At 45.9% G+C, this 23,958-nt stretch overlaps 1 protein-coding gene across 2 annotated transcripts in view; it reads right to left on the reverse strand.

Annotated features, from left to right (window-relative positions):
• Nucleotides 1–23,958, reverse strand: part of cacna2d2a (calcium channel, voltage-dependent, alpha 2/delta subunit 2a) — a 1,119,650-nt gene that overhangs the window by 165,208 nt on the left and 930,484 nt on the right. For both annotated transcript variants that reach the window (XM_067999049.1, XM_067999048.1), the window contains exons 18-23: nt 22,859–22,930; nt 21,388–21,459; nt 17,376–17,437; nt 14,659–14,735; nt 13,025–13,085; nt 12,436–12,533 (exon numbers count right to left, since the gene is read on the reverse strand). In XM_067999049.1, coding sequence (XP_067855150.1) covers nt 12,436–12,533; nt 13,025–13,085; nt 14,659–14,735; nt 17,376–17,437; nt 21,388–21,459; nt 22,859–22,930 — 442 coding nt within the window. The remainder of the gene's footprint in view (nt 1–12,435; nt 12,534–13,024; nt 13,086–14,658; nt 14,736–17,375; nt 17,438–21,387; nt 21,460–22,858; nt 22,931–23,958) is intronic.

Below are 23,958 nucleotides of genomic sequence, written 5' to 3' on the forward strand. Positions count from 1 at the left end.
CACACCATACCATCCATACACCCAATATAAACTATACACACCATAATAACTATACGCCCAATACTATACACCCAATACTATCTATGCACACAATAATAACTATACACGCAGTACTAACCATGCACCCAATAATAACTATATACACAATACTAACTATACGCCCAATAATAACTATACACACAATGCTAACTATACAACCATAATAACTATATACACTGTACTAACTGTACACACAATACTAACTATACACACAATAATAACTAGACAACAAATAATAACTATACACATAATACCAATTATACACCCAATAATAACTATACACACAATACTAACCATACACACATACTAACTGTACAAAGCATACTAACTATACACACAATAATAACTGTACACACATGCTAACTATACGCCCAATGCTAACTATACACACTATACTAACTATACACACAATATTAACTATACACACATGCTAACTATACGCCCAATGCTAACAATATACACCATAATAACGATAAACACCACACTAACTATACACACCATACTAACTATATGCCCAATACTAACAATACTCACCATACTAACGATACACACTATACTAACTATACACCCCATAATAACTATACACACCATACAAACTATACACACAATGCTAACTATAAGCCCAATGCCAACAATACACACCATACTAACTGTACACACAATACTAACGAGACGCACAATACAAACTATACGCCCAATAATAACTATACTCACAATACTAACCATATGCCCAATACTAACTATACACACCATACTAACTATACACCCAATGATAACAATACACACCATATTAACTATACACATCATACTAACTGTGCACACCATAACTATGCACACAATACTAACTATACACACAATACTAACTATACACACAATACTAACTGTACACACCATACTAACTATACGCCCAATACTATACACCCAATACTAACTATGCACACAATAATAACTATACACACAACACTAACTATACACACCATAACAACTATACACACAATACTAACTATACACGCCACACTAACTATACACAACATACTAACTGTACACACCATAATAACTGTGCACACAATACCAACGAGATGCCCAATACTAACTATACGCCCAATACTAACTAAACACGCAATACTAACTATACACACCATAGTAATTATACACACTATACTAACTATACACACATGATAACTATACGCCCAAAACTAACAATTCACACCCGACTAACTATACACCCAATAATAAATATACACACAATACTAACTATACACACACTACTAACTATACACACCATAATAACTAAACACCCAATAATAACTATACACACAATACTAACTATACGCCCAATACTAACTATACACACAATACTAACTGTACACACCATGCCATCCATACACCCAATATAAACTATACACACCATAATAACTATACGCCCAATACTATACACACAATATTAACTATGCACCCAATACTAACTATACACACAATACTAACTGGACACCCAATAATAACAATACACACCATACTAACTATACAACAAATACTGACTATACATCCAATAATAACAATAGACACCCTACTAACTATACACACCATAATAGCTGTACACACAATACTAACTATACACACAATACTAACTATACACACAATACTAACTCTACGCCCAATACTAACTATACACACATACTAACTGTAAACACCATACTAACTATACGCCCAATACTATACACCCAATACTAACAATGCACACAATAATAACTATATGCCCAATACTAACTATACACACCATACTAACTATGCACACAATAATAACTATACGCCCAATACTAAGCATAGACACCATACTAACTATACACACAATGCTAACTATACGCCCAATACTAACTATACACACCATATTAACTATATGCCCAAAACTAACTATACACACCATACTAACTGTACACACAATACTAACTATACACACCATACTAACTATAAACACAATGCTAACTATACACCCCAATAATAACTATGCACACCATACTAACTGTACACACCATAATGATGAAACACACAATGCTGACTATACGCCCAATGCTAACAATACTCACCATACTAACGATACACACCATAATAACAATACACACCCTACTAACTATACACCCAAGACCAACTATACGCCCAATACTAACTATACACACCATACTAACTATACACACAATGCTAACTATACACACCATACTAACTATACACACAATACTAACTATGCACACCATACTAACGATATACACAATACTAACTATACACACCATACTAACTATACACACAATGCTAACTATACACACCATACTAACTATACACACAATGCTAACTATACACACCATACTAACTATACACACAATACTAACTATGCACACCATACTAACGATATACACCATACTAACTATACACACAATACTAACTATGCACACCATACTAACGATATACACAATACTAACTATACACACCATACTAACTATACACACAATGCTAACTATACACACCATACTAACTATACACACAATGCTAACTATACACACCATACTAACTATACACACAATGCTAACTATACACACCATACTAACTATACACACAATACTAACTATGCACACCATACTAACTATAAACACAATGCTAACTATACACCCCAATAATAACTATGCACACCATACTAACTGTACACACCATAATGACGAAACACACAATGCTGACTATACGCCCAATGCTAACAATACTCACCATACTAACTATACACACCATACTAACTATACGCCCAATACTAACTATACACACCATACTAACTATACGCCCAATGCTAACAATACTCACCATACTAACTATACACACCATACTAACTATACACACAATACTAACTATACACACCATACTAACGATAAACACAATGCTAACTATACACCCCAATACTAACTATACACACAATGCTAACTATACACCCCAATACTAACTATACACACAATACTAACTATACACACAATGCTAACTATACACACCATACTAACTATACACACAATACTAACTATACACACCATACTAACTATACACACAATGCTAACTATACACACCATACTAACTATACACACCATACTAACTATACACACAATAATAACGATACACACCATACTAACGATACACAATACTAATTCTGTACAATACTCACTATATGCAAAACTAACGAGATGCAATGCTAACTATGCACACAATACTAACTATGTACACAATAATAACTTTACACAGTACTAACTATAGAAATAATACTTGTTGTATACAATACCAACCAAACGCCAAATAGTAACTGTACACAACACTAGCTATATGCACAATACTAACTATACACGCCATACCAGCTATAAACAATGCTAACTATTATCTCAATACTATCTATGCACAATACCAACTATACACAATCCTAACTAGAAACAATACCAACGATACACGCTGTAGTAATTATAAACAATACTATTTAGTCAACAAAATCTCTTGTAAGTAATCAAAGTGGAGGGAGCCACCACTCCAGCAATATCTTTCTGTAACAACTCGACATTGACCTGGGCTGTCACTTTGTTCTGTCAATACCACTGTTTCTAACCGCCAGCCCAGTGAGAATGGAGGACGTTCGAGGAGGTTAAAATATAGGCAGTGGGCCCATGTTGACCTCATTCCATGTGCCATTTCTGCAAGCACGGTTTGGGCAGCCAGCAAAGCCCACCCCTGGCAGGCAATAGCCTCATTGAGATTGAAAGTCAGGGGTCTGATGAAGTCAATTTTAACTCTGCATCCCAGTCTTGCCAGGGAAACCCAGCGCCAAGGAGAAGCAGGCCCAGAAGACGACTGTGACGGGTAGGTACATAGTGGTTATGTTACTGGACTAGTAATCCAGAGGCCTGGACTAAAAATCCAGAGTCATGAGTTCAAATCCCGCCAAGGCAGCTGGGGAATTTAAATTCAATTAATTAAATAAAATCTGGAATTAAAATACGAGTATCAGTAATGGTGGCCATGAAACTACCGGATTGTCGTAAAAACCCATCTGGTTCACTAATGCCCTTGAGGGAAGGAAACCTGCCGTCCTGACCCGGTCTGGCCTATATGTGACTCCAGACCCACAGCAATGTGGTTGATTCTTAATTGCCCTCTGAAATGGCCTAGCAAGCCACTCAGTTGTAAAATCTCGCTGAAAAAAGTCATAATAAGAATAAAACCAGACGGACCACTAGGCACTGGACATGACAAAGGCAAAACAAGCCCAGTCGACCCTGCAAGGTCCTCCTCACTAACATCTGGGGACTTGTGCCAAAATTGGGAGAGCTGTCCCACAGACTAGTCAAGCAACAGCCTGACATAGCCATACTCACAGAATCATACCTTTCAGCCAACGTCCCAGACTCTTCCATCACCCTCCCTGGGTATGTCCTGTCCCACCGGCAGGACAGACCCACCAGAGGTGGCGGTAAAGTGATATACAGTCAGGAGGGAGTGGCCCTGGGAGTCCTCAACATTGACTCTGGACCCCATGAAATGTCATGGCATCAGGTCAAACATGGGCAAGGAAACCTCCTGCTGATTACCACCTACCGTCCTCCCTCAGCTGATGAATCAGTCCTCCTCCATGTTGAGCACCACTTGGAGGAAGCACTGAGGGTAGCAAGGGCACAGAATGTACTCTGTGTGGGGGACTTCAATGTCCATCACCAAGAGTGGCTCGGTAGCACCACTACTGACCGAACTGGCCGAGTCCTGAAGGACGTAGCTACCAGAGTGGGCCTGCGGCAGGTGGTGAGCGAACCAACACGAGGGAAAAACTTACTCGACCTCGTCTTCACCTATCTACCTGTCGCAAATGCATCTGTCCATGACAGTATTGGTAGAAGTGACTACCGCACAGTCCTCGTGGAGACGAAGTCCCGTCTTCAAACTGAGGACACCATCCAACGTGTTGTGTGGCACTACCACCGTGCTAAATGGGATAGATTCAGAACAGATCTAGCAGCTCAAAACTGGGCATCCATGAGGCGCTGTGGGCCATCAGCAGCAGCAGAATTGTATTCCAGCACAATCTGTAACCTCATGGCCCGGCATATTCCTCACTCTACCATTACCAACAAGCCAGGGGATCAACCCTGGTTCACTGAGTAGTGTAGAAGAGCATGCCAGGAGCAGCACCAGGCATACCTAAAAATGAGGTGCCAACCTGGTGAAGCTACAACTCAGGACTACATGCATGCTAAACAGCGGAAGCAACATGCTATAGACAGAGCTAAGTGATTCCACAACCAACGGATCTGATCAAAGCTCTGCAGTCCTGCCACATCCAGTCGTGAATGGTGGTGGACAATTAAACAACTAACGGGAGGAGGAGGCTCTGCAAACATCTCCATCCTCAATGATGGCAGAGTCCAGCACGTGAGTGCAAAAGACAAGGCTGAAGTGTTTGCAACTATCTTCAGCCAGAAGGGCCGAGTGGATGATCCATCTCAGCCTCCTCCCGATACCCCCACCATCACGGAAGCCAGTCTTCAGCCAATTCGATTCACTCCACGTGATATGAAGAAACGGCTGAGTGCACTGGATACAGCAAAGGCTATGGGCCCCGACAACATCCCAGCTGTAGTGCTGAAGACTTGTGCTCCAGAACTAGCTGCGCCTCTAGCCAAGCTGTTCCAGTACAGCTACAACACTGGCATCTACCCGACAATGTGGAAAATTGCCCAGGTATGTCCTGTCCACAAAAAGCAGGACAAATCCAATCCGGCCAATTCCCGACCGATCAATCTACTCTCAAGTGATGGAAGGTGTCGTCGACAGTGCTGTCAAGCGGCACTGACTCACCAATAACCTGCTCACCGATGCTCAGTTTGGGTTCCGCCAGGACCACTCGGCTCCAGACCTCATTACAGCCTTGGTCCAAACATGGACAAATGAGCTGAATTCCAGAGGTGAGGTGAGAGTGACTGCCCTTGACATCAAGGCAGCATTTGACCGAGTGTGGCACCAAGCAGCCCTAGTAAAATTGAAGTCAATGGGAATCAGGGGGAAAACTCTCCAGTGGCTGGAGTCATACCCAGCACAAAGGAAGATGGTAGTGGTTGTTGGAGGCCAATCATCTCAGCCCCAGGACTTTACTGCAGGAGTTCCTCAGGGCAGTGTCCTTGGCCCAACCATCTTCAGCTGCTTCATCAATGACCTTCCCTCCATCATAAGGTCAGAAATGGTGATGTTCGCTGATGATTGCACAGTGTTCAGTTCCATTCGCAACCCCTCAGATAATGAAGCAGTCCGAGCCCGCATGCAGCACGACCTGGACATCATCCAGGCTTGGGCTCATAAGTGGCAAGTAACATTCGCGCCAGGTAAGTGCCAGCCAATGACCATCTCCAACAAGAGAGAGTCTAACCACCTCCCCTTGACATTCAACGGCATTACCATCGCCGAATGCCCCACCATCAACATCCTTGGGGTCACCATTGACCAGAAACTGAACTGGACCAGCCATATAAATACTGTGGCTACAAGAGCAGGTCAGAGGCTGGGTATTCTGCGGCAAGTTACTCAATTCCTGACTCCCCAAAGCCTTTCCACCATCTACAAGGCACAAGTCAGGAGTGTGATGGAATACTCTCCACTTGCCTGGATGAGTGCAGCTCCAAAAACACTCAAGATGCTCGACAACATCCAGGACAAAGCAGCCCGCTTGATTGGCACCCCATCCACCACCCTAAACATTCACTCCCTTCACCACCGGCGCACTGTGGCTGCAGTGTGTACCATCCACAGGATGCACTGCAGCAACTCGCCAAGGCATCTTCGACAGCACCTCCCAAACCCGCGACCTCTACCAATTAGAAGGACAAGAGCAGCAGGTACATGGGAACAACACCCCTGCATGTTCCCCTCCAAGTCACACACCATCCCGACTTGGAAATATATCGCCGTTCCTTCATCGTCACTGGGTCAAAATCCTGGAACTCCCTTCCTAACAGCACTGTGGGAGAACCTTCACCACACGGACTGCAGCGGTTCAAGAAGGCGGCTCACCACCACCTTCTCAAGGGCAATTAGTGATGGGCAATAAATGCCGGCCTCGCCAGCGACGCCCACATCCCATGAACGAATAAAAAAAAAAGTAACCTTTCTTTTTAACAAAGGTTTCCTGTGGGCCAGGAGGAGCAGAAGTGAGGAAATCTAGGGCCCCAGCTTCCCTCCCCTGATCGCTAACTCCCCCCTTCCCCACCAACCAACCACCACTTACCTGACTGCTTGGAACTGTTCCCGTGGGTCCCCAGCCTCAGTCTTCTGCCATGCTCAGCCGACTCCCGCCCGCTGATCTGACATCACTAACACGGCTTCGGGCGGAAATCCGGCCTGGTAAATTTAAATGGGACCTGGGAGTTAAAGTGACCCAGGGGTCACGTTAGTAAACCAGCCCCATACTCAACCCTCACCCCCCCCCATTTCAGTTAAAGTTTCTGATTGTTGGTGTAGAAGGGAGGGTTCCAGAATCCGAGGTCCCTGCGACCAATTTTGAGGCAAGGAGAAGGATTGGCTCCATCTGAGGGACTGGCTCCATCTGAGGGATTGGCTCCACCTGAGGGACTGGCTCCATCTGAGGGATTGGCTCCATCTGAGGGACTGGCTCCACCTGAGGGATTGGCTCCACCTGAGGGACTGGCTCCATCTGAGGGATTGGCTCCACCTGAGGGACTGGCTCCATCTGAGGGATTGGCTCCACCTGAGGGACTGGCTCCATCTGAGGGACTGGCTCCACCTGAGGGACTGGCTCCACCTGAGGGACTGGCTCCATCTGAGGGATTGGCTCCACCTGAGGGATTGGCTCCACCTGAGGGATTGGCTCCACCTGAGGGACTGGCTCCATCTGAGGGATTGGCTCCACCTGAGGGACTGGCTCCACCTGAGGGACTGGCTCCATCTGAGGGATTGGCTCCACCTGAGGGACTGGCTCCATCTGAGGGATTGGCTCCACCTGAGGGACTGGCTCCATCTGAGGGACTGGCTCCATCTGAGGGACTGGCTCCACCTGAGGGACTGGCTCCATCTGAGGGATTGGCTCCATCTGAGGGATTGGCTCCACCTGAGGGATTGGCTCCATCTGAGGGACTGGCTCCACCTGAGGGATTGGCTCCATCTGAGGGACTGGCTCCATCTGAGGGATTGGCTCCATCTGAGGGACTGGCTCCATCTGAGGGATTGGCTCCATCTGAGGGACTGGCTCCATCTGAGGGATTGGCTCCATCTGAGGGACTGGCTCCATCTGAGGGATTGGCTCCACCTGAGGGATTGGCTCCACCTGAGGGATTGGCTCCATCTGAGGGATTGGCTCCACCTGAGGGACTGGCTCCATCTGAGGGACTGGCTCCACCTGAGGGACTGGCTCCATCTGAGGGACTGGCTCCATCTGAGGGACTGGCTCCATCTGAGGGACTGGCTCCATCTGAGGGACTGGCTCCATCTGAGGGATTGGCTCCATCTGAGGGACTGGCTCCATCTGAGGGATTGGCTCCACCTGAGGGACTGGCTCCATCTGAGGGACTGGCTCCACCTGAGGGACTGGCTCCACCTGAGGGACTGGCTCCACCTGAGGGACTGGCTCCATCTGAGGGATTGGCTCCATCTGAGGGATTGGCTCCACCTGAGGGATTGGCTCCATCTGAGGGACTGGCTCCATCTGAGGGACTGGCTCCATCTGAGGGATTGGCTCCACCTGAGGGACTGGCTCCATCTGAGGGATTGGCTCCACCTGAGGGACTGGCTCCACCTGAGGGACTGGCTCCATCTGAGGGATTGGCTCCACCTGAGGGATTGGCTCCACCTGAGGGACTGGCTCCATCTGAGGGATTGGCTCCACCTGAGGGACTGGCTCCATCTGAGGGACTGGCTCCACCTGAGGGACTGGCTCCATCTGAGGGACTGGCTCCATCTGAGGGACTGGCTCCATCTGAGGGACTGGCTCCACCTGAGGGACTGGCTCCATCTGAGGTACTGGCTCCATCTGAGGGACTGGCTCCACCTGAGGGACTGGCTCCATCTGAGGGATTGGCTCCATCTGAGGGATTGGCTCCACCTGAGGGATTGGCTCCATCTGAGGGACTGGCTCCACCTGAGGGATTGGCTCCATCTGAGGGACTGGCTCCACCTGAGGGACTGGCTCCATCTGAGGGATTGGCTCCACCTGAGGGACTGGCTCCATCTGAGGGATTGGCTCCATCTGAGGGATTGGCTCCATCTGAGGGACTGGCTCCATCTGAGGGACTGGCTCCACCTGAGGGACTGGCTCCACCTGAGGGACTGGCTCCATCTGAGGGACTGGCTCCATCTGAGGGACTGGCTCCACCTGAGGGACTGGCTCCATCTGAGGGATTGGCTCCATCTGAGGGACTGGCTCCACCTGAGGGATTGGCTCCATCTGAGGGACTGGCTCCACCTGAGGGACTGGCTCCATCTGAGGGACTGGCTCCATCTGAGGGACTGGCTCCACCTGAGGGACTGGCTCCATCTGAGGGACTGGCTCCACCTGAGGGACTGGCTCCATCTGAGGGACTGGCTCCATCTGAGGGACTGGCTCCATCTGAGGGACTGGTACCTTGTGGAGAGTAGGGGAGGATTTCAACTTGTGAGGAGGTCGGAGGGACAGAACAGCTGGAAAACGAATGCAAAGAGCAAAAATCCCTTAAAACTACAAACTATGCCGTGACTTTCAATCAGTGCCGTTCTCCCAGCCATCCTCTCGAGGTCCCCTATGACCTAGTCAATAATATGGAGCAGTGCCTGGAATCTATTAATTATCGTAACCAGATATGAGAGGATTGTAAGAAGGTTCGGTTGCTCAGGCAGAGGAAAGTTGTAAGTGTAGGGCACAGGGGTCTTTCCCAAATACTCATTGCTATCTCCTGGGTTCAGTGTTGTTTCTGCCGCTCCTACTGCATCATAGTTCCCCACTGGCACAACAGCCTGAAGTTCAGGCACTTTACTCCTAATGGAATTCAGGAACAATGAAGGAGGAATATTAAAAACCTGGCTGAGCCCAGAATTTAGTAATGAATCTAACACACGGTCTTACAGAGTAATGAAGAAAGATCTTCTCTCCGGACCTGAACTGCTGGCAGATGTCATTGAATGGTGATTAGGAGCAGGGACCCCAGGCTGACAGACCCCTCACTGGCCTGAAAGGTTGAGGCTGATTATAGCACACCTCAGCTTGGATCAGCCAGCTGAGCACAGACTGGGAATCGAGCCGGATCCTTCTGGTCTTCTATGGCTTAGTTACGATCTGTCTTTACCAACGAGTCAATGGGACGCCTAACAGAATGAAGAGTGCATGCAGTCTAATAAAGATGGAATTACAGACAGTCTTGTTTAGTTATACAGAATTCAAACCACATTGAAATTGAGAATCGACAGCTGTAGTTTATGAAATTGATTCTGAGCCTCTTTCTGAAGTTCTTGAGTTCCAACTCATATTGATGGGAGACAGACCTACCTAGTGTACTATATATGTACATGGCACAGGATAGCCATCTGGGGATCAGACTGACCACCAGTGTAGGCCTGGCCAGGCTGCACCACGATCAACGCAACATGTTCATTGACTCTTTAGAAACCCAGGCCACTGACAGATGGCAATGGGGTCCTGAAGTGTGAGAAGGAGGAAAGGGCTTTGAGCCACAACACTGTGTCAGTGTGCTGGCAAAGCATGAGAAACGACAGGATCAGCAACGTCAGAGGAGAACCCCAGTGGTTATGTGAGGCTTGTCTAGCATGTATCAGCCTGTATAGTCAGCCACACACTCATCTACCATGAACTAATGCTCTCTTCTTTATTGGCACCATCACCCTCGAGTACAAGGGACGCACTACAACTAACTTCACGCCGCTTAGTCTTTCCGCTTGAACTCCAGAGCCACTACCTGCCTGTTATGGCCTAATAAGGTGTATGGGCCAAATGTCCTGACGTAGGTACATACTGGGCACCAGAGCAAGTATGGCATTTAAAACATGCTATTACAAGAAATGAAAGTTCGCATTACTTAAAGTGATCCCCTGAATTTCACATTGAGTTGGCCATTTGATGAGGATTTTAGAGGAACTGCTAAAATCAGAACCTATACCCATCCACACATTTAGTGTCAGTGTCTTGAAACACACAGTGCTTTGACACAAAACTAGGTGGGAATGTGAGTTGTGAGGAGGATGCAAAGAGGCTTCAAGGGGATATAGACAGGCTAAGTGAGTGGGCAAGAACATGGCAGATGGAATATAATGTGGAAAAATGAGAAGTTATCCACTTTGGTAGGAAAAACAGAAATGCAGAGTATTTTTTAAATGGTGAGAGGTTGGGAAATGTTGATGTTCAAAGGGACCTGGGCATCCTTGTACACCAGTCACTGAAAGCTAACATGCAGGTGCAGCAAGCAATTAGGAAGGCAAATGGTATGTTGGCCTTTAATACAAGAGGATTTGAGAACAGGAGTAAAGATGTATTACTGCAATTGTATAGGGCCTTGGTGAGACCACACCTGGAGTATTGTGTACAATTTTGGTCTCCTTACCTAATAAAGGATATACTTGCCATAGAGGGAGTGAAATGAAGGTTCACCAGACTGATTCCTGGGATGGCAGGACTGTCGTATGAGGAGAGATTGAGTAGACTCGGCCTGTATTCTCTAGAGTTTGGAAGAATGAGAGGGGATCTCATTGAAAAATACAAAATCCTTACAGGTTCAACAGGGTAGATGCAGGGAGGATGTTTCCCCTGGCTGGGGAATCTCGAACCAGGGGTCACAGTCTCAGAATAAGGGGTAGACAATTTAGGACTGAGATGAGGAGAAATTTCTTCACTCAGAGGGTGGTGAATCTTTGGAATTCTCTACCCCAGAGGGCTGTGGAGGCTCAGTCATTGAGTACATTCAAAACAGAGATCGATAGATTTCCAGATAATAAAGGTATCAAGGGATATGGGGATAGTGCAGGAAAATGGCACTGAGGTAGAAGATCAGCCGTGATCTTGTTGAATGGCGGAGCAGGTTTGAGCGGTCGGATGGCCTACTCCTGCTCCTATTTCTTATGTTATGTTCTTATGAAACATTTTACCGTTAAGATTTAGGTTTGTTTCTCCACAAGAGAATTGACTTCATGAGAACTTGTGGAACATTTCCATCGTATGCCTCTTTTAATGCCAGTAAAACTCAATGCACCACAGTAGACCACTGGAGTCAGTACCAAGCCTGCACTTTGTACAAAGTCTAAACAATGTAATGACCAAATCAGAAAACCTGAACCATCCGTCAGCTGCCAAGCAGTTTGAGGAGTCCTGCGGGATTAGTAGCCCCTGGAGAGTGTTGCTGTACTCACAGTTCTTGTGGTCGGGAGTGTTCTTATCCATCAGATTGATAAAATTGAATAACAACTCTGTATTGTTGTCTGACTTGACAAGATCCTTGCAGTATTCCCTAGGAGAGAATCCAAGTGTAAACACATTCCATGAGGGTAAAGTGGACACTGGCGTGAAAGAGACAGTGACAAGCCCTCATCCTCAAACCCCTAGGGTGTCACTCCCGTACAAGGATGGGACGGTAACATGAAGGAGGGTCATGCTGCAGGAAGTTCCCTGTTCTTTAACACACAGACGGCTGGGAGTTATACTGCCACATATGATTGTCATGCAAGGGTAGGAGCTTTTAGGAAAGGGCCATCACAGCCTGAAAGCTCATGCATATACCGCTGATTTCTTAATGGGGAAGAGACTAGGCCAGAGCACAGAGAGATAGATATCCATTCCGTAAGCAGATTTAGCAGTTGCAACACAGGTCACAGCACGGGGCAGGGGGGTAAGGGGGTGGTGGGAGGTACTGTCTGGCTCACAGCATGGTCAGATTTGGGCACGGCACAATGAGCGTACAGCAGGAAGCGAATGGGCAAGCGCACACACACACACAGCTACCTGGGAGCAATGAATACATGTCCCACGGTCTCAAAGGAGCTGGGTAACAAGGATTCAAAATCTGCAATAAAAAGGAACATTATCTGGGAACTACTGGCGAGGGGGAGGTGCAGCTTACACCTGCAGCGTTTCAGACATCTTATTGTTAGCACAGGAGCGGAGAAGAAACTACGCAACTCTTAAAAATGCGAAGATCGAGAGATCGATTTGCAAGGTCGAAGCACATCTCAGGAGAGTAGTTGTAGCCAATATGTTGCCCAGAAAACAAACAATTTTTACATTCTGGAACGTGGAAAGTCCAAAATACTAGCCAATAAAAATGAGGTCATTCAGGCTTTTTTAAGAATAGAAATACTTTTTTAAATTGATTACCAATTGCATTTTTTTCAGCATCTTCCACTGCACCGATTGTAGTCAGCTACTGAATATCACTCATAAGGCACCAACATGGCCAAACTCATTATATTACATGGAGACAATCAAACTCTGTTTGAAAGGGTGGAGCGTAGGGTCCAGTTACAGGCTAATAGGGAGAAAGTGGATGGGTTGGGGTCCAAACAGCACTGATATCTCTTCAGCATCATTGAGGAGGGGGGAGGTTAGTTAGTGAGGGAGGAGGTGAGAGAAAGAAAGAAAAAGAGAGAGAGAGAGAGAGAGAAAGAAAGCAGGACACTAAAGTTGGATACAATAGGAAGCAGATATCTAGAGGGAAGATATTCAGAGCAATGCAAAGGAAATTTCTAAGCCATTGTGGACATAACAAGACATTGCATCAAGAGGGTTGGATAGGGAATTTGAGAAAGGATCAGACGGGCAGGTAAATGGGCAAGCAGGCTGGGTACAGTGGGGGGTAGGCACTGAACAAAGAGGGTGGGGGAGGGGACCAATATTCAGATACTTGCCCTTGTTGTTGTTTTGGACTGTGTGAATCCATCATAGAGAGAGAAAGCAGAAAAAAAGGGGTTGGGTAGGAAGGGGGTCACAAACAATATTTTATTCAATTACTATTTGAATAAAAATATTGTGTATAAATATACTGAGAATCTTGCAACTGACAAAATAAAAATATCTCAAAAGAGCAAACAAACAGTTGCAAACATCTAGACTGATAGCTCTAGGTGCTCTGCACACAAGGCTGGCATGCAATAGCCAAGGGCAAATGATTCTAAAGCTTCAACGAACAGAACAAGGCAAGTCCAAACAATCCAGAGAAATTGAAAGAAAAGAAATAAACAAAACAAAACAACGGAAAGAAACAAAAGCAAGAAAGAAACTGAAACCCAAGTAGAACATAGTGAAAAGCATGCACATTTTCACAGTCCCTGCGTGGTTTGCTGCTTCAGAATCATTGTATATTCTAGAAGAAAGCAAGAAAAGGAGAGCTCGACTTTTGCTTCTTAACCAGCTGGTTCATATATTAATTTTATTTTGACTTTGGTTTTTTTTGCTTAGCAAAATACGGAGTTTCACCAATATCAGAAAGGTTACTGTGTAATTGGTTAAACTCGGATTCTGATTGGGGAAGCTTGCTTTCTATCAGTGCAGTAAAGTTTTCTACAGCCCAGTGACAGCTGGCGTGCCTGCAGGTTCAAGGTCAGACCAGGGGACAAATAGACTGGACAACAGGTACTTACACTGAGCTTGAAGGATTTGGTCATCCAGCTTGGCGTGGATATAATATTTGCTGTACGGTGGCAAGACCAGGGCCAGGCTGCAAAGGGAATGAAGAGGCAATATCACATCTCAGATCAACTCGAGCAGTCACTGCTATTTTCACTGGAGCTCTGAGATTAACAAGCGGGGAGAATTTCGCAATTTCCATAGCATTTCAGAATATTCCGGAATGAATGTTCCTTACCTGCAATCCCAGTATTGTGAGTGGTACCGCAGTCATTCTGCCAATCACTCTTTGTGGAATGGGTGGGGGGAGGGGGGCGTGTGAAACTAACCTGCTCAACTCGGAGCCCAGCCAATTGAGTGTTGGGTTTCAGGACCCAAAAACATCTTCCCAACTTTCCCATCTGGATAATTCCGTTACAAAAAGCACTTAATGTGCAGCAAAGAATTGTGTCAACTTCCTGGTTCAAAGTTATTTGTGTCTATGATTTCAAGGTTCTATTGGTTAAAGGACTATTTCAGGAGAAGGTTCGAGAATGTTCTGCAGAGTGTGGGAACAAGATAATCCATGGAGTGATCTTCATGTTGGGGGGTGAGGGTCCTCAGTAACATGGAATGATCTCCTTGTTGGGGGGTGAGGGTCCTCAGTAACATGGAGTGATCTTCATGTTGGGGGGTGGGGGTCCTCAGTAACATGGAGTGATCTCCTTGTTGGGGGGTGGGGTCCTCAGTAACATGGAGTGATCTTCATGTTGGGGGGTGGGGGTCCTCAGTAACATGGAGTGATCTCCTTGTTGGGGGGTGAGGGTCCTCAGTAACATGGAGTGATCTTCATGTTGGGGGGTGGGGGTCCTCAGTAACATGGAGTGATCTCCTTGTTGGGGGGTGGGGTCCTCAGTAACATGGAGTGATCTCTGTGTTGGGGGGTGGGGGTCCTCAGTAACATGGAGTGATCTCCGTGTTGGGGGGTGGGGGTCCTGGGTAACATGGAGTGATCTCTGTGTTGGGGGGTGGGGGTCCTCAGTAACATGGTGATCTCCTTGTTGGGGGGTGGGGGTCCTGGGTAACATGGAGTGATCTCTGTGTTGGGGGGTGGGGGTCCGGAGTAACATGGAGTGATCTCTGTGTTGGGGGGTGGGGGTCCGGGGTAACATGGAGTGATCTCCGTGTTGGGGGGTGGGGGTCCGGAGTAACATGGAGTGATCTCTGTGTTGGGGGGTGGGGTCCTCAGTAACATGGAGTGATCTCCGTGTTGGGGGGTGGGGGTCCGGAGTAACATGGAGTGATCTCTGTGTTGGGGGGTGGGGGTCCGGAGTAACATGGAGTGATCTCTGTGTTGGGGGGTGGGGGTCCGGAGTAACATGGAGTGATCTCTGTGTTGGGGGGTGGGGTCCTCAGTAACATGGAGTGATCTCCGTGTTGGGGGGTGGGGGTCCGGAGTAACATGGAGTGATCTCTGTGTTGGGGGGTGGGGGTCCGGGGTAACATGGAGTGATCTCTGTGTTGGGGGGTGGGGGTCCTCAGTAACATGGAGTGATCTCTGTGTTGGGGGGTGGGGGTCCGGGGTAACATGGAGTGATCTCCTTGTTGGGGGGTGGGGTCCTCAGTAACATGGAGTGATCTCTGTGTTGGGGGGTGGAGGTCGTCAGTAACATGGAGTGATCTCTGTGTTGGGGGGTGGGGGTCGTCAGTAACATGGAGTGATCTCTGTGTTGGGGGGTGGGGGTCCGGGGTAACATGGAGTGATCTCTGTGTTGGGAGGTGGGGGTCCTCAGTAACATGGAGTGATCTCTGTGTTGGGGGGTGGGGGTCCGGGGTAACATGGAGTGATCTCCTTGTTGGGGGGTGGGGTCCTCAGTAACATGGAGTGATCTCTGTGTTGGGGGGTGGAGGTCGTCAGTAACATGGAGTGATCTCTGTGTTGGGGGGTGGGGGTCGTCAGTAACATGGAGTGATCTCTGTGTTGGGGGGTGGGGGTCCGGGGTAACATGGAGTGATCTCTGTGTTGGGGGGTGGGGGTCGTCAGTAACATGGAGTGATCTCTGTGTTGGGGAGTGGGGGTCGTCAGTAACATGGAGTGATCTCTGTGTTGGGGGGTGGGGATCCGGGGTAACATGGAGTGATCTCTGTGTTGGGGGGTGGGGGTCCGGGGTAACATGGAGTGATCTCTGTGTTGGGGGGTGGGGGTCCGGGGTAACATGGAGTGATCTCCTTGTTGTGGGGTGGGGTCCTCAGTAACATGGAGTGATCTCTGTGTTGGGGGTTGCAGAAGTTGAGTAAACTGCTAATTACCTTGACTGTTATTTCCCACACTGTAGCCTGTTTAAACTCAGAGTGTAACATAATCTACCTTTAAAGCAGATCATTACTGACCTGTCAGTATGACTCCATCACAACACTCATTGTCCCACCCTTCCTCATTTTACAGCTCTTAGTTCTAATGCTCTCTCTGTTACACCCTGATCACACTCAGGCTCTGAAGTCTAGCACTGTCTCCGATATATCACCTTTGCAGTGACAATGAAAGGGCAAGTGCTGCGTTCAGAAATACCACATACCTTTGTCAACTGGTCATTTCTGTAGCATTTATCATTGTTTTATGTGAAAACCTAGCAACCAACCTTCCGAATGCTACATTCCCTGGGTAAAGGGGAAAGCCACAATCAAACTGTGGCTGTAATACTGCTGGGCCAGGGTGCAATCCCAGGCTGATGGATTGGAGCAACTATGTTACCTGTAATCAGAACTTTTCACTGGGGTCCATGTGTACGTCCTAAATACTTCATCAATATATCTCTGAAAAAAGGAACACAGTGAGGTAGTCATTCAAACTCTGCAGCCTACTGTTACCAGAGTGTGTCAGGCTCTTGTATTCAATCGCTAGGTTTTTCGATCTGGAAACATATTGCATTTCACACAAATTGTTTGTTTCTTTAAGACATCTTTCAGTCATAGCTCGTTCGACTCATCCATCCCACAACATAGAACAACATCCCCTCAAACCTCTAGGCCATTTTCAGTTCTTTTGACCAGTGAATGCAAAGTAATAGAATGGGACATATGGCTGCTCATCCCCTGAAGAACCTTAGGCTGCATTTCCCCTATTAATTGAAAACATACTGTAAGCCCATGGTGTCCATGACCGGGGGAGCAGTGTGTATTACACCCTCTTTTCCTGTAGATGAAGAAATACTCTTCTTTTTGAAGCAGAGGTTTGGTAAAAAAAAATTGAGATGCTGATCATAGTCCATCATCTTGAATTGAGATGTTATTGTCAAGCTGTGAGTTCCGGAGGTGGGGACAGTTCCCCGATGGTTCAACAGGTGAAGCAAACATGTGAGGCGGCAAAGAAAGATTTGCCTCATATAGCACTTTGTCATGTCTCTCAGAAATGTCCCAAACCTTCACAGACTTTGAGCTACAGGAATGTAGAAAATTCAGTCGTTGTTTACACACAGCAAGAACTCCACAAAAAACAATAGCCATCTGATCTGTTCTTGGTTGAATTGGCTGAAGGGAGAATGTAGGCCAGGACATTGGGAGAATTCCTTGCTCTTTTGTCAATACTGCCATGGAACTTTCTCATGCACCACCAGAGCAGACAGAAGGTCCCTCAGTTTCATCTGAAGGCTGCCAAGATGGCTGGAAATCACCAGCACTGCACAGATGTGCCAGCTTAGATTATGTAATTGATTGCGGCCCATGGAATAAAGGGGGCAGTAGCAACATGGATACAGAATTGGCTAAGTGACAGGAAACAGAGAGTAGTGGTGAACAGTTGTTTTTTGGACTGGAGGGAGGTGTGCAGTGGTGTTCCCCAGGGGTCGATGCTGGGACCACTGCTTTTCTTGATATATATTAATGATTTGGACTTGGGTGTACAGGGCACAATTTCAAAATTTGCAGATGTCACAAAACTTGGAAGGGTAGTGAACAGTGAGGAGGATAGTGATAGACTTCAAGAGGATATAGACAGGCTGGTGGCATTGATGGACACGTGGCAGATGAAATTTAATGCAGAAAAATGTGAAGTGATACGTTTCAGTAGAAAGAACAAGGAGAGGCAATATAAACTGGAGGGCACAATTCTAAAAGGGGTACAGGAACAGAGAGATCTGGGGGTATATGTGCACAAATCGTTGAAGGTGACAGGGCAGGTTGAGAAAGTAGTTAAAAAAGCATACGGGATCCTGGGCTTTATAAATAGAGGCATAGAGTACAAAAGCAAGGAAGTCATGATGAACCTTTATAAAACACTGGTTCAACCACAACTGGGGTATTGTGTCCAGTTCTGGGCACTGCACTTTAGGGCAGATGTGAAGGCCTTAGAGAGGGTGCAGAAGAGATTTACTAGAATGATTCCAGGGATGAGGGACTTTAGTTATGTGGATAGACTGGAGAAGCTGGGGTTGTTCTCCTTGGAACAGAGACAGTTGCGAGGAGATTTGATAGAGGTATTCAAAATCATGAAGGGTCTAGACAGAGTAGATAGAGAGAAACTGTTCCCATTGGCAGAAGAGTCAAGAGCCAGAGGACATAGATTTAAGGTGATTGGCAAAAGAACCAAAGGTGACATGAGGAAAAACTTTTTTTACACAGTGAGTGGTTAGGATCTGGAATGCACTGCCCGAGGGGGTGGTGGAGGTAGATTCAATCATGGCTTTCAAAAGGGAAATGGATAAGTACTTGAAAGGAAAAATTTGCAGGTCTGCGGGGATAGGGCGGGGGAGTGGGATTAGCTGGATTGCTTTTGCATAGAGCTGGTGCAGGCTCGATGGGCCGAATGGCCTCTTTCCAGCCTGTGACCTTTCTATGATTCTATGATTCTGCGTGCTCAAGTCCTTGAACCTACAACCTTTTGACTCAGAGGCAGGATTGCTACTAAGCCAAGCTGGTACTTGAGGAAGGTGCCATGTTTGATCCCTGGTCTGCACCCATTTAAGCCACAGTAGCTAGAAAGAGGGGCACAACAAATAGTCTTTGTGTCTCCGCCTTTGCGTTAGGTTTGATACTCATTACTTTAAACAGTGACAGGTCATTGGATTAGATACGGCCATTTCATAAACATTGTGATATGGCCTGAGTCACATTGAATCTACAGGCCATTCGACCCAACAGGTCTGTGCTGGTGTTTATGCTCCACACGAGCTTCCTCCCTTCCTACTTCATCTCACCCTATCAGGATACCCTTCTATTCCTTTCTCCCTCATGTATTTATCGAGCTTCCCTCTAAATGTATCTCTGTTATTCGCCTCCACCACTCCTTGTGATAGCGAGTTCCACATTCTAACCACTCTCTGGGTAAAGAAGCTTCTCCTGAATTCCCTACTGGATTTATTAGTGACTATTTTATATTTATAACCTCTAGTTCTGGTCTCCCCACAAGTGGAAACATTTTCTCTACGTCTACCCTATCAAACGCTATCATTATCTTAAAGACTTCAATCAGGTCACCCCTTAGCCTTCTCTTTTAGCCTGTTCAGCCTTTCCTGATAAGGATATCCTCTTAGTTCTGGTATAATCCTTGTGAATCTTTTTTGCACCTTCTCCAGTGCCTCCATATCCTTTCTATAATACGGAGACCAGAACTGTTCACAATACTCCAAGTGTGGTCTAACCAAGGTTCTATACAAGTTTAACAAAACTTCTCTGCTTTCAATTCTATCCCTCGAGAAATGAACCCCAGTGCTTGGTTTGCTTTTTTTTTTGGCCTTATTATCCTGCATCGCTACTTTTAGTGATTTGTGTATCTGTGCCCCCAGATCCCTCTGCTCCTCTACCCCATTTAGACTCTTATTATCCAAGCAAAATGCACCACATCACACTTATCTATATTGAAATTCATTTGCCAATTACACGTCCATTCTGAAAGTTTATTAATTTCTTCTTGCATTTAACACATTTTTCCTCAGTATTAACTATACCCCCCAATTTCGGGTCGTCCACAAATTTTGAAATTGTACTTCCGATTCCCGAGTGCAAATCATTAATGTAAATTGTGAACAACAACAGTCCCAGCACCGATTCCTGTGGAACACCACTCCCCATCTTTTGTCAATTAGTGTAGCTACCCTTAACCCCTACTCTCTGTTTTCTGTTTTGTAGCCAGCTTGCTATCCATTCTGCTACCTGTCCCCTGACTCCACATGCTCTGACCTTAGTCATGAGTCTACAATGTGATACCTTATCGAAGGTCTTTTGAAAATCCAGATATATGACATCTACTACATTACCCTTGTCTACCTTTTCTGTTACTTCTTCAAAGAATTCAATAAGGCTGGTCAAGCATGACTTTCCCTTCTAAAATCCATGCTGATTATTCTTTATTATATTTTCGGTTTCTAAATGTTTTTTTATTACATCTTTGAATAAGGATTCCATTATCTTTCCTAGCACCGACATTAAGCTAATTGGTCTATAGTTCCCTGGACTGGTTCTATCTCCCTTTTTAAATATAGGAATAACATTAGCTGTCCGCCAGTCCTCTGGCACTACTCCCTTTTCTAATGATTTTTTATATATATGTAATAGTGCCTCTGCTATCTCTTCCCTAACTTCTTTTAATATGCACAGATGCAATCTATCTCTAAGATCTCTTATTCTCTCTAAGTTTGATTAGTTTATCAATTATCTCCTCCCTTTTTATCTTAAATGTTTGATTTGATGGGCAGTTTTCTTCCCCATTAAAGGTGCTGATCAAGAAACCATGGAGCTACAGACAAATCTACAAGTGCTGATCTACTTACCTCATCCAGGGATTTGATTAGAGTTTGGATGGTACGATTTTCACTCTTCCTATCAATCATGATTCTCCGGATCTATGTAAATAGAGAAGAACACGGAAAAGAAAAAGAAAATGAGATCACGTTCGATGCAATGGAATGGGAGTGTGCAGTCGGTGCAGGGACTGGCTGCTGTCAACATTAAAAGCATCACTCGCAATAGATGGATTAAATCTGAATTAGTGGTGAACCTGAATTTGGAGAGCCTGCTTCCTACCAGTGCCAACCTTTACCTGTGATATACACACGGCTTGTCTTCCTGATATCAACCTGATGGAAACAAGTGGAATCTGGGCTAAAATAGAAACACTACGCAGTATTTATCGAACTGTATTTGGAGTAGGGCATCTTAGAATGACTCATGACCAAAAAAAGGTGAGATTAACTGAGAAATTGTTGATTTATATCAGCACTAGAGTGGGGACCCTGTTGGATGCCAGAGTTAGACTGGATACTGTTCAGGACCACGCTAAGAGAAGGTAAAGGGCTCTTTACTGTCGTGGAAGAAAGATGAGAAAGCCCAAAGTCCCAATGTAGGTTGAGCTTGTGTCATTAAACACAACTCCTTCAGGGTACAGAACTGATAGACATACAGTGGAAGGGCTTTCTTCAGTCCGTGTGTGATCTCCAGGATGAGGTTGTGCGGTGGCTTTGTGGCAAAAAGGGGACCTGTCTCCCCAAACCTCGGTTGTTGCCAATCTGTGGCCAAGCTTTCTGGAGTTAAGTAAGTGGGCCGTGTTTCGATGAGGAGAGAGTGCGCACTCCACATCGGACAAACAGAAACCCTGCCTGTGTAGATTGTTCAACAGTTTGGTTTGTCTTAAACATGGTGATGGGTTTCTGCTCATATCAGATACCCAACTGACCAGTAAAACAGTAGAAGAAGAAACCACTTCTCACAAACAGGCAAGGTCCATTCTCAATGACTTTTGAGTGGAGGAAAATGGTTGTCATGACAACGCACCAAATACATTTTCAGTATTTATAATACATCTGAAATAGGAGATCTTTTTGAAGGTGATACTATAACTCCACAATACGGGTCCCCAATTCCCAGTCTGAGAGACAATGGTTAGGTACCTCTCTTTGATATGATATGCAACATCATTGCAGGTCAATGAATCCATGTGTTGGACCTTTTTCAAGGTAAGGGCCTATCAGCAAGAAGTCACACAGCATCAAGTCAGAGGAGAAAGGAGAGTCATTAAACTTGGACCTCTCTCCCACGCATGTGTTCTTTAGAGAGCAGGGCACCAACACTGATCTGATATAATAGAGGGAAAAGGCCTCCTGATGCCAAGAGCATGGATTACTCAAAGGAACAGTGCCCAGCTGACTCTCTCCTTGGGATGATGGTAAATGGAGGCTGAATGAAAGTCTTGGATATATTATATCTTTTTAATTTCATTAAGGACCAGACGAGGCCACTCTTTACCTGTTCCTTGTTTTCATCCTCCAGTTCAGCATCTAGGAAATCCAGAGTCACTGGCTCCTGGAAATTTGTAACCTAGAGACAAAAAATAGAAATAGGGGAGATGTGACACGATATTGACAGGCACCATCAGAGAGATCTCTACCATCTTGCTTTGAATGTTCCTCTTGGGGATGTCCCGGGACTAATGATGTGCTTCATTCAGAGGTTTATGTAACTACCCTCATTGATGTGTGAATAGTAACTCTTGGACTAGAACCTTTCTTCTATCTTGGGTGTTGGATTATAACAGTGTGAGTAGCTAGTAACAAGCATAAGTGACATAAAGAACACCAACACCTTCACACTGAACATCTGTAACTTCAATTAATCACAGTGGGTAATCACCCCAGCTGTGGAATGGGTTACTGACAGTGGGTAATCACCCCAGCTGTGGAATGGGTTACTGACAGTGGGTAATCACCCCAGCTGTGGAATACATTATTGAGAGAGAATACTCACTCCAGTTGTGGATTGGATTATTGACCATGAATACTCACCCCATAGCTCCTCACTCCAGTTGTGAAATGGGTTACTGACTGTAGATATTCACCCAATATGTGGGATGGGTTACTCATTTTGTGTACTAACCCCAGCTGTAGAATGTGTTAGTGACAGTGGATAGAGGGGAGGGGGGAGAGTCCATGATGGAATAATCAGACAGGGTCTCTGGGTGGAGAGGGGTGGGGGGCAGAGTCCATGATGGAATAATCAGACAGGGTCTCTGGGTGGGGGAGAGAGTCTATGATAGAATAATCAGACAGGGTCTCTGGTTCAGGGAGGGGAGAGAGTCTGTGATAGAATAATCAGGCAGGGTCTCTGGGTGGGGGGAGAGTCAATGACAGAATAATCAGGCAGGGTCTCTGGGTGGGGGGAGAGTCAATGACAGAATAATCAGGCAGGGTCTCGGGGGGGAGGGCAGAGTCTATGATAGAATAATCAGACAGGGTCTCTGGGTCGGGGGAGAGTCTATGATAGAATAATCAGACAGGGTCTCTGGGTCGGGGGAGAGTCTATGATAGAATAATCAGACAGAGTCTCTGGGTGGGGGGAGAGTCTATGAT

Source organism: Heptranchias perlo, chromosome 17 (assembly GCF_035084215.1).
Source record: "Heptranchias perlo isolate sHepPer1 chromosome 17, sHepPer1.hap1, whole genome shotgun sequence".
In the NCBI taxonomy this organism is placed as follows: Eukaryota; Metazoa; Chordata; class Chondrichthyes; order Hexanchiformes; family Hexanchidae; genus Heptranchias; species Heptranchias perlo.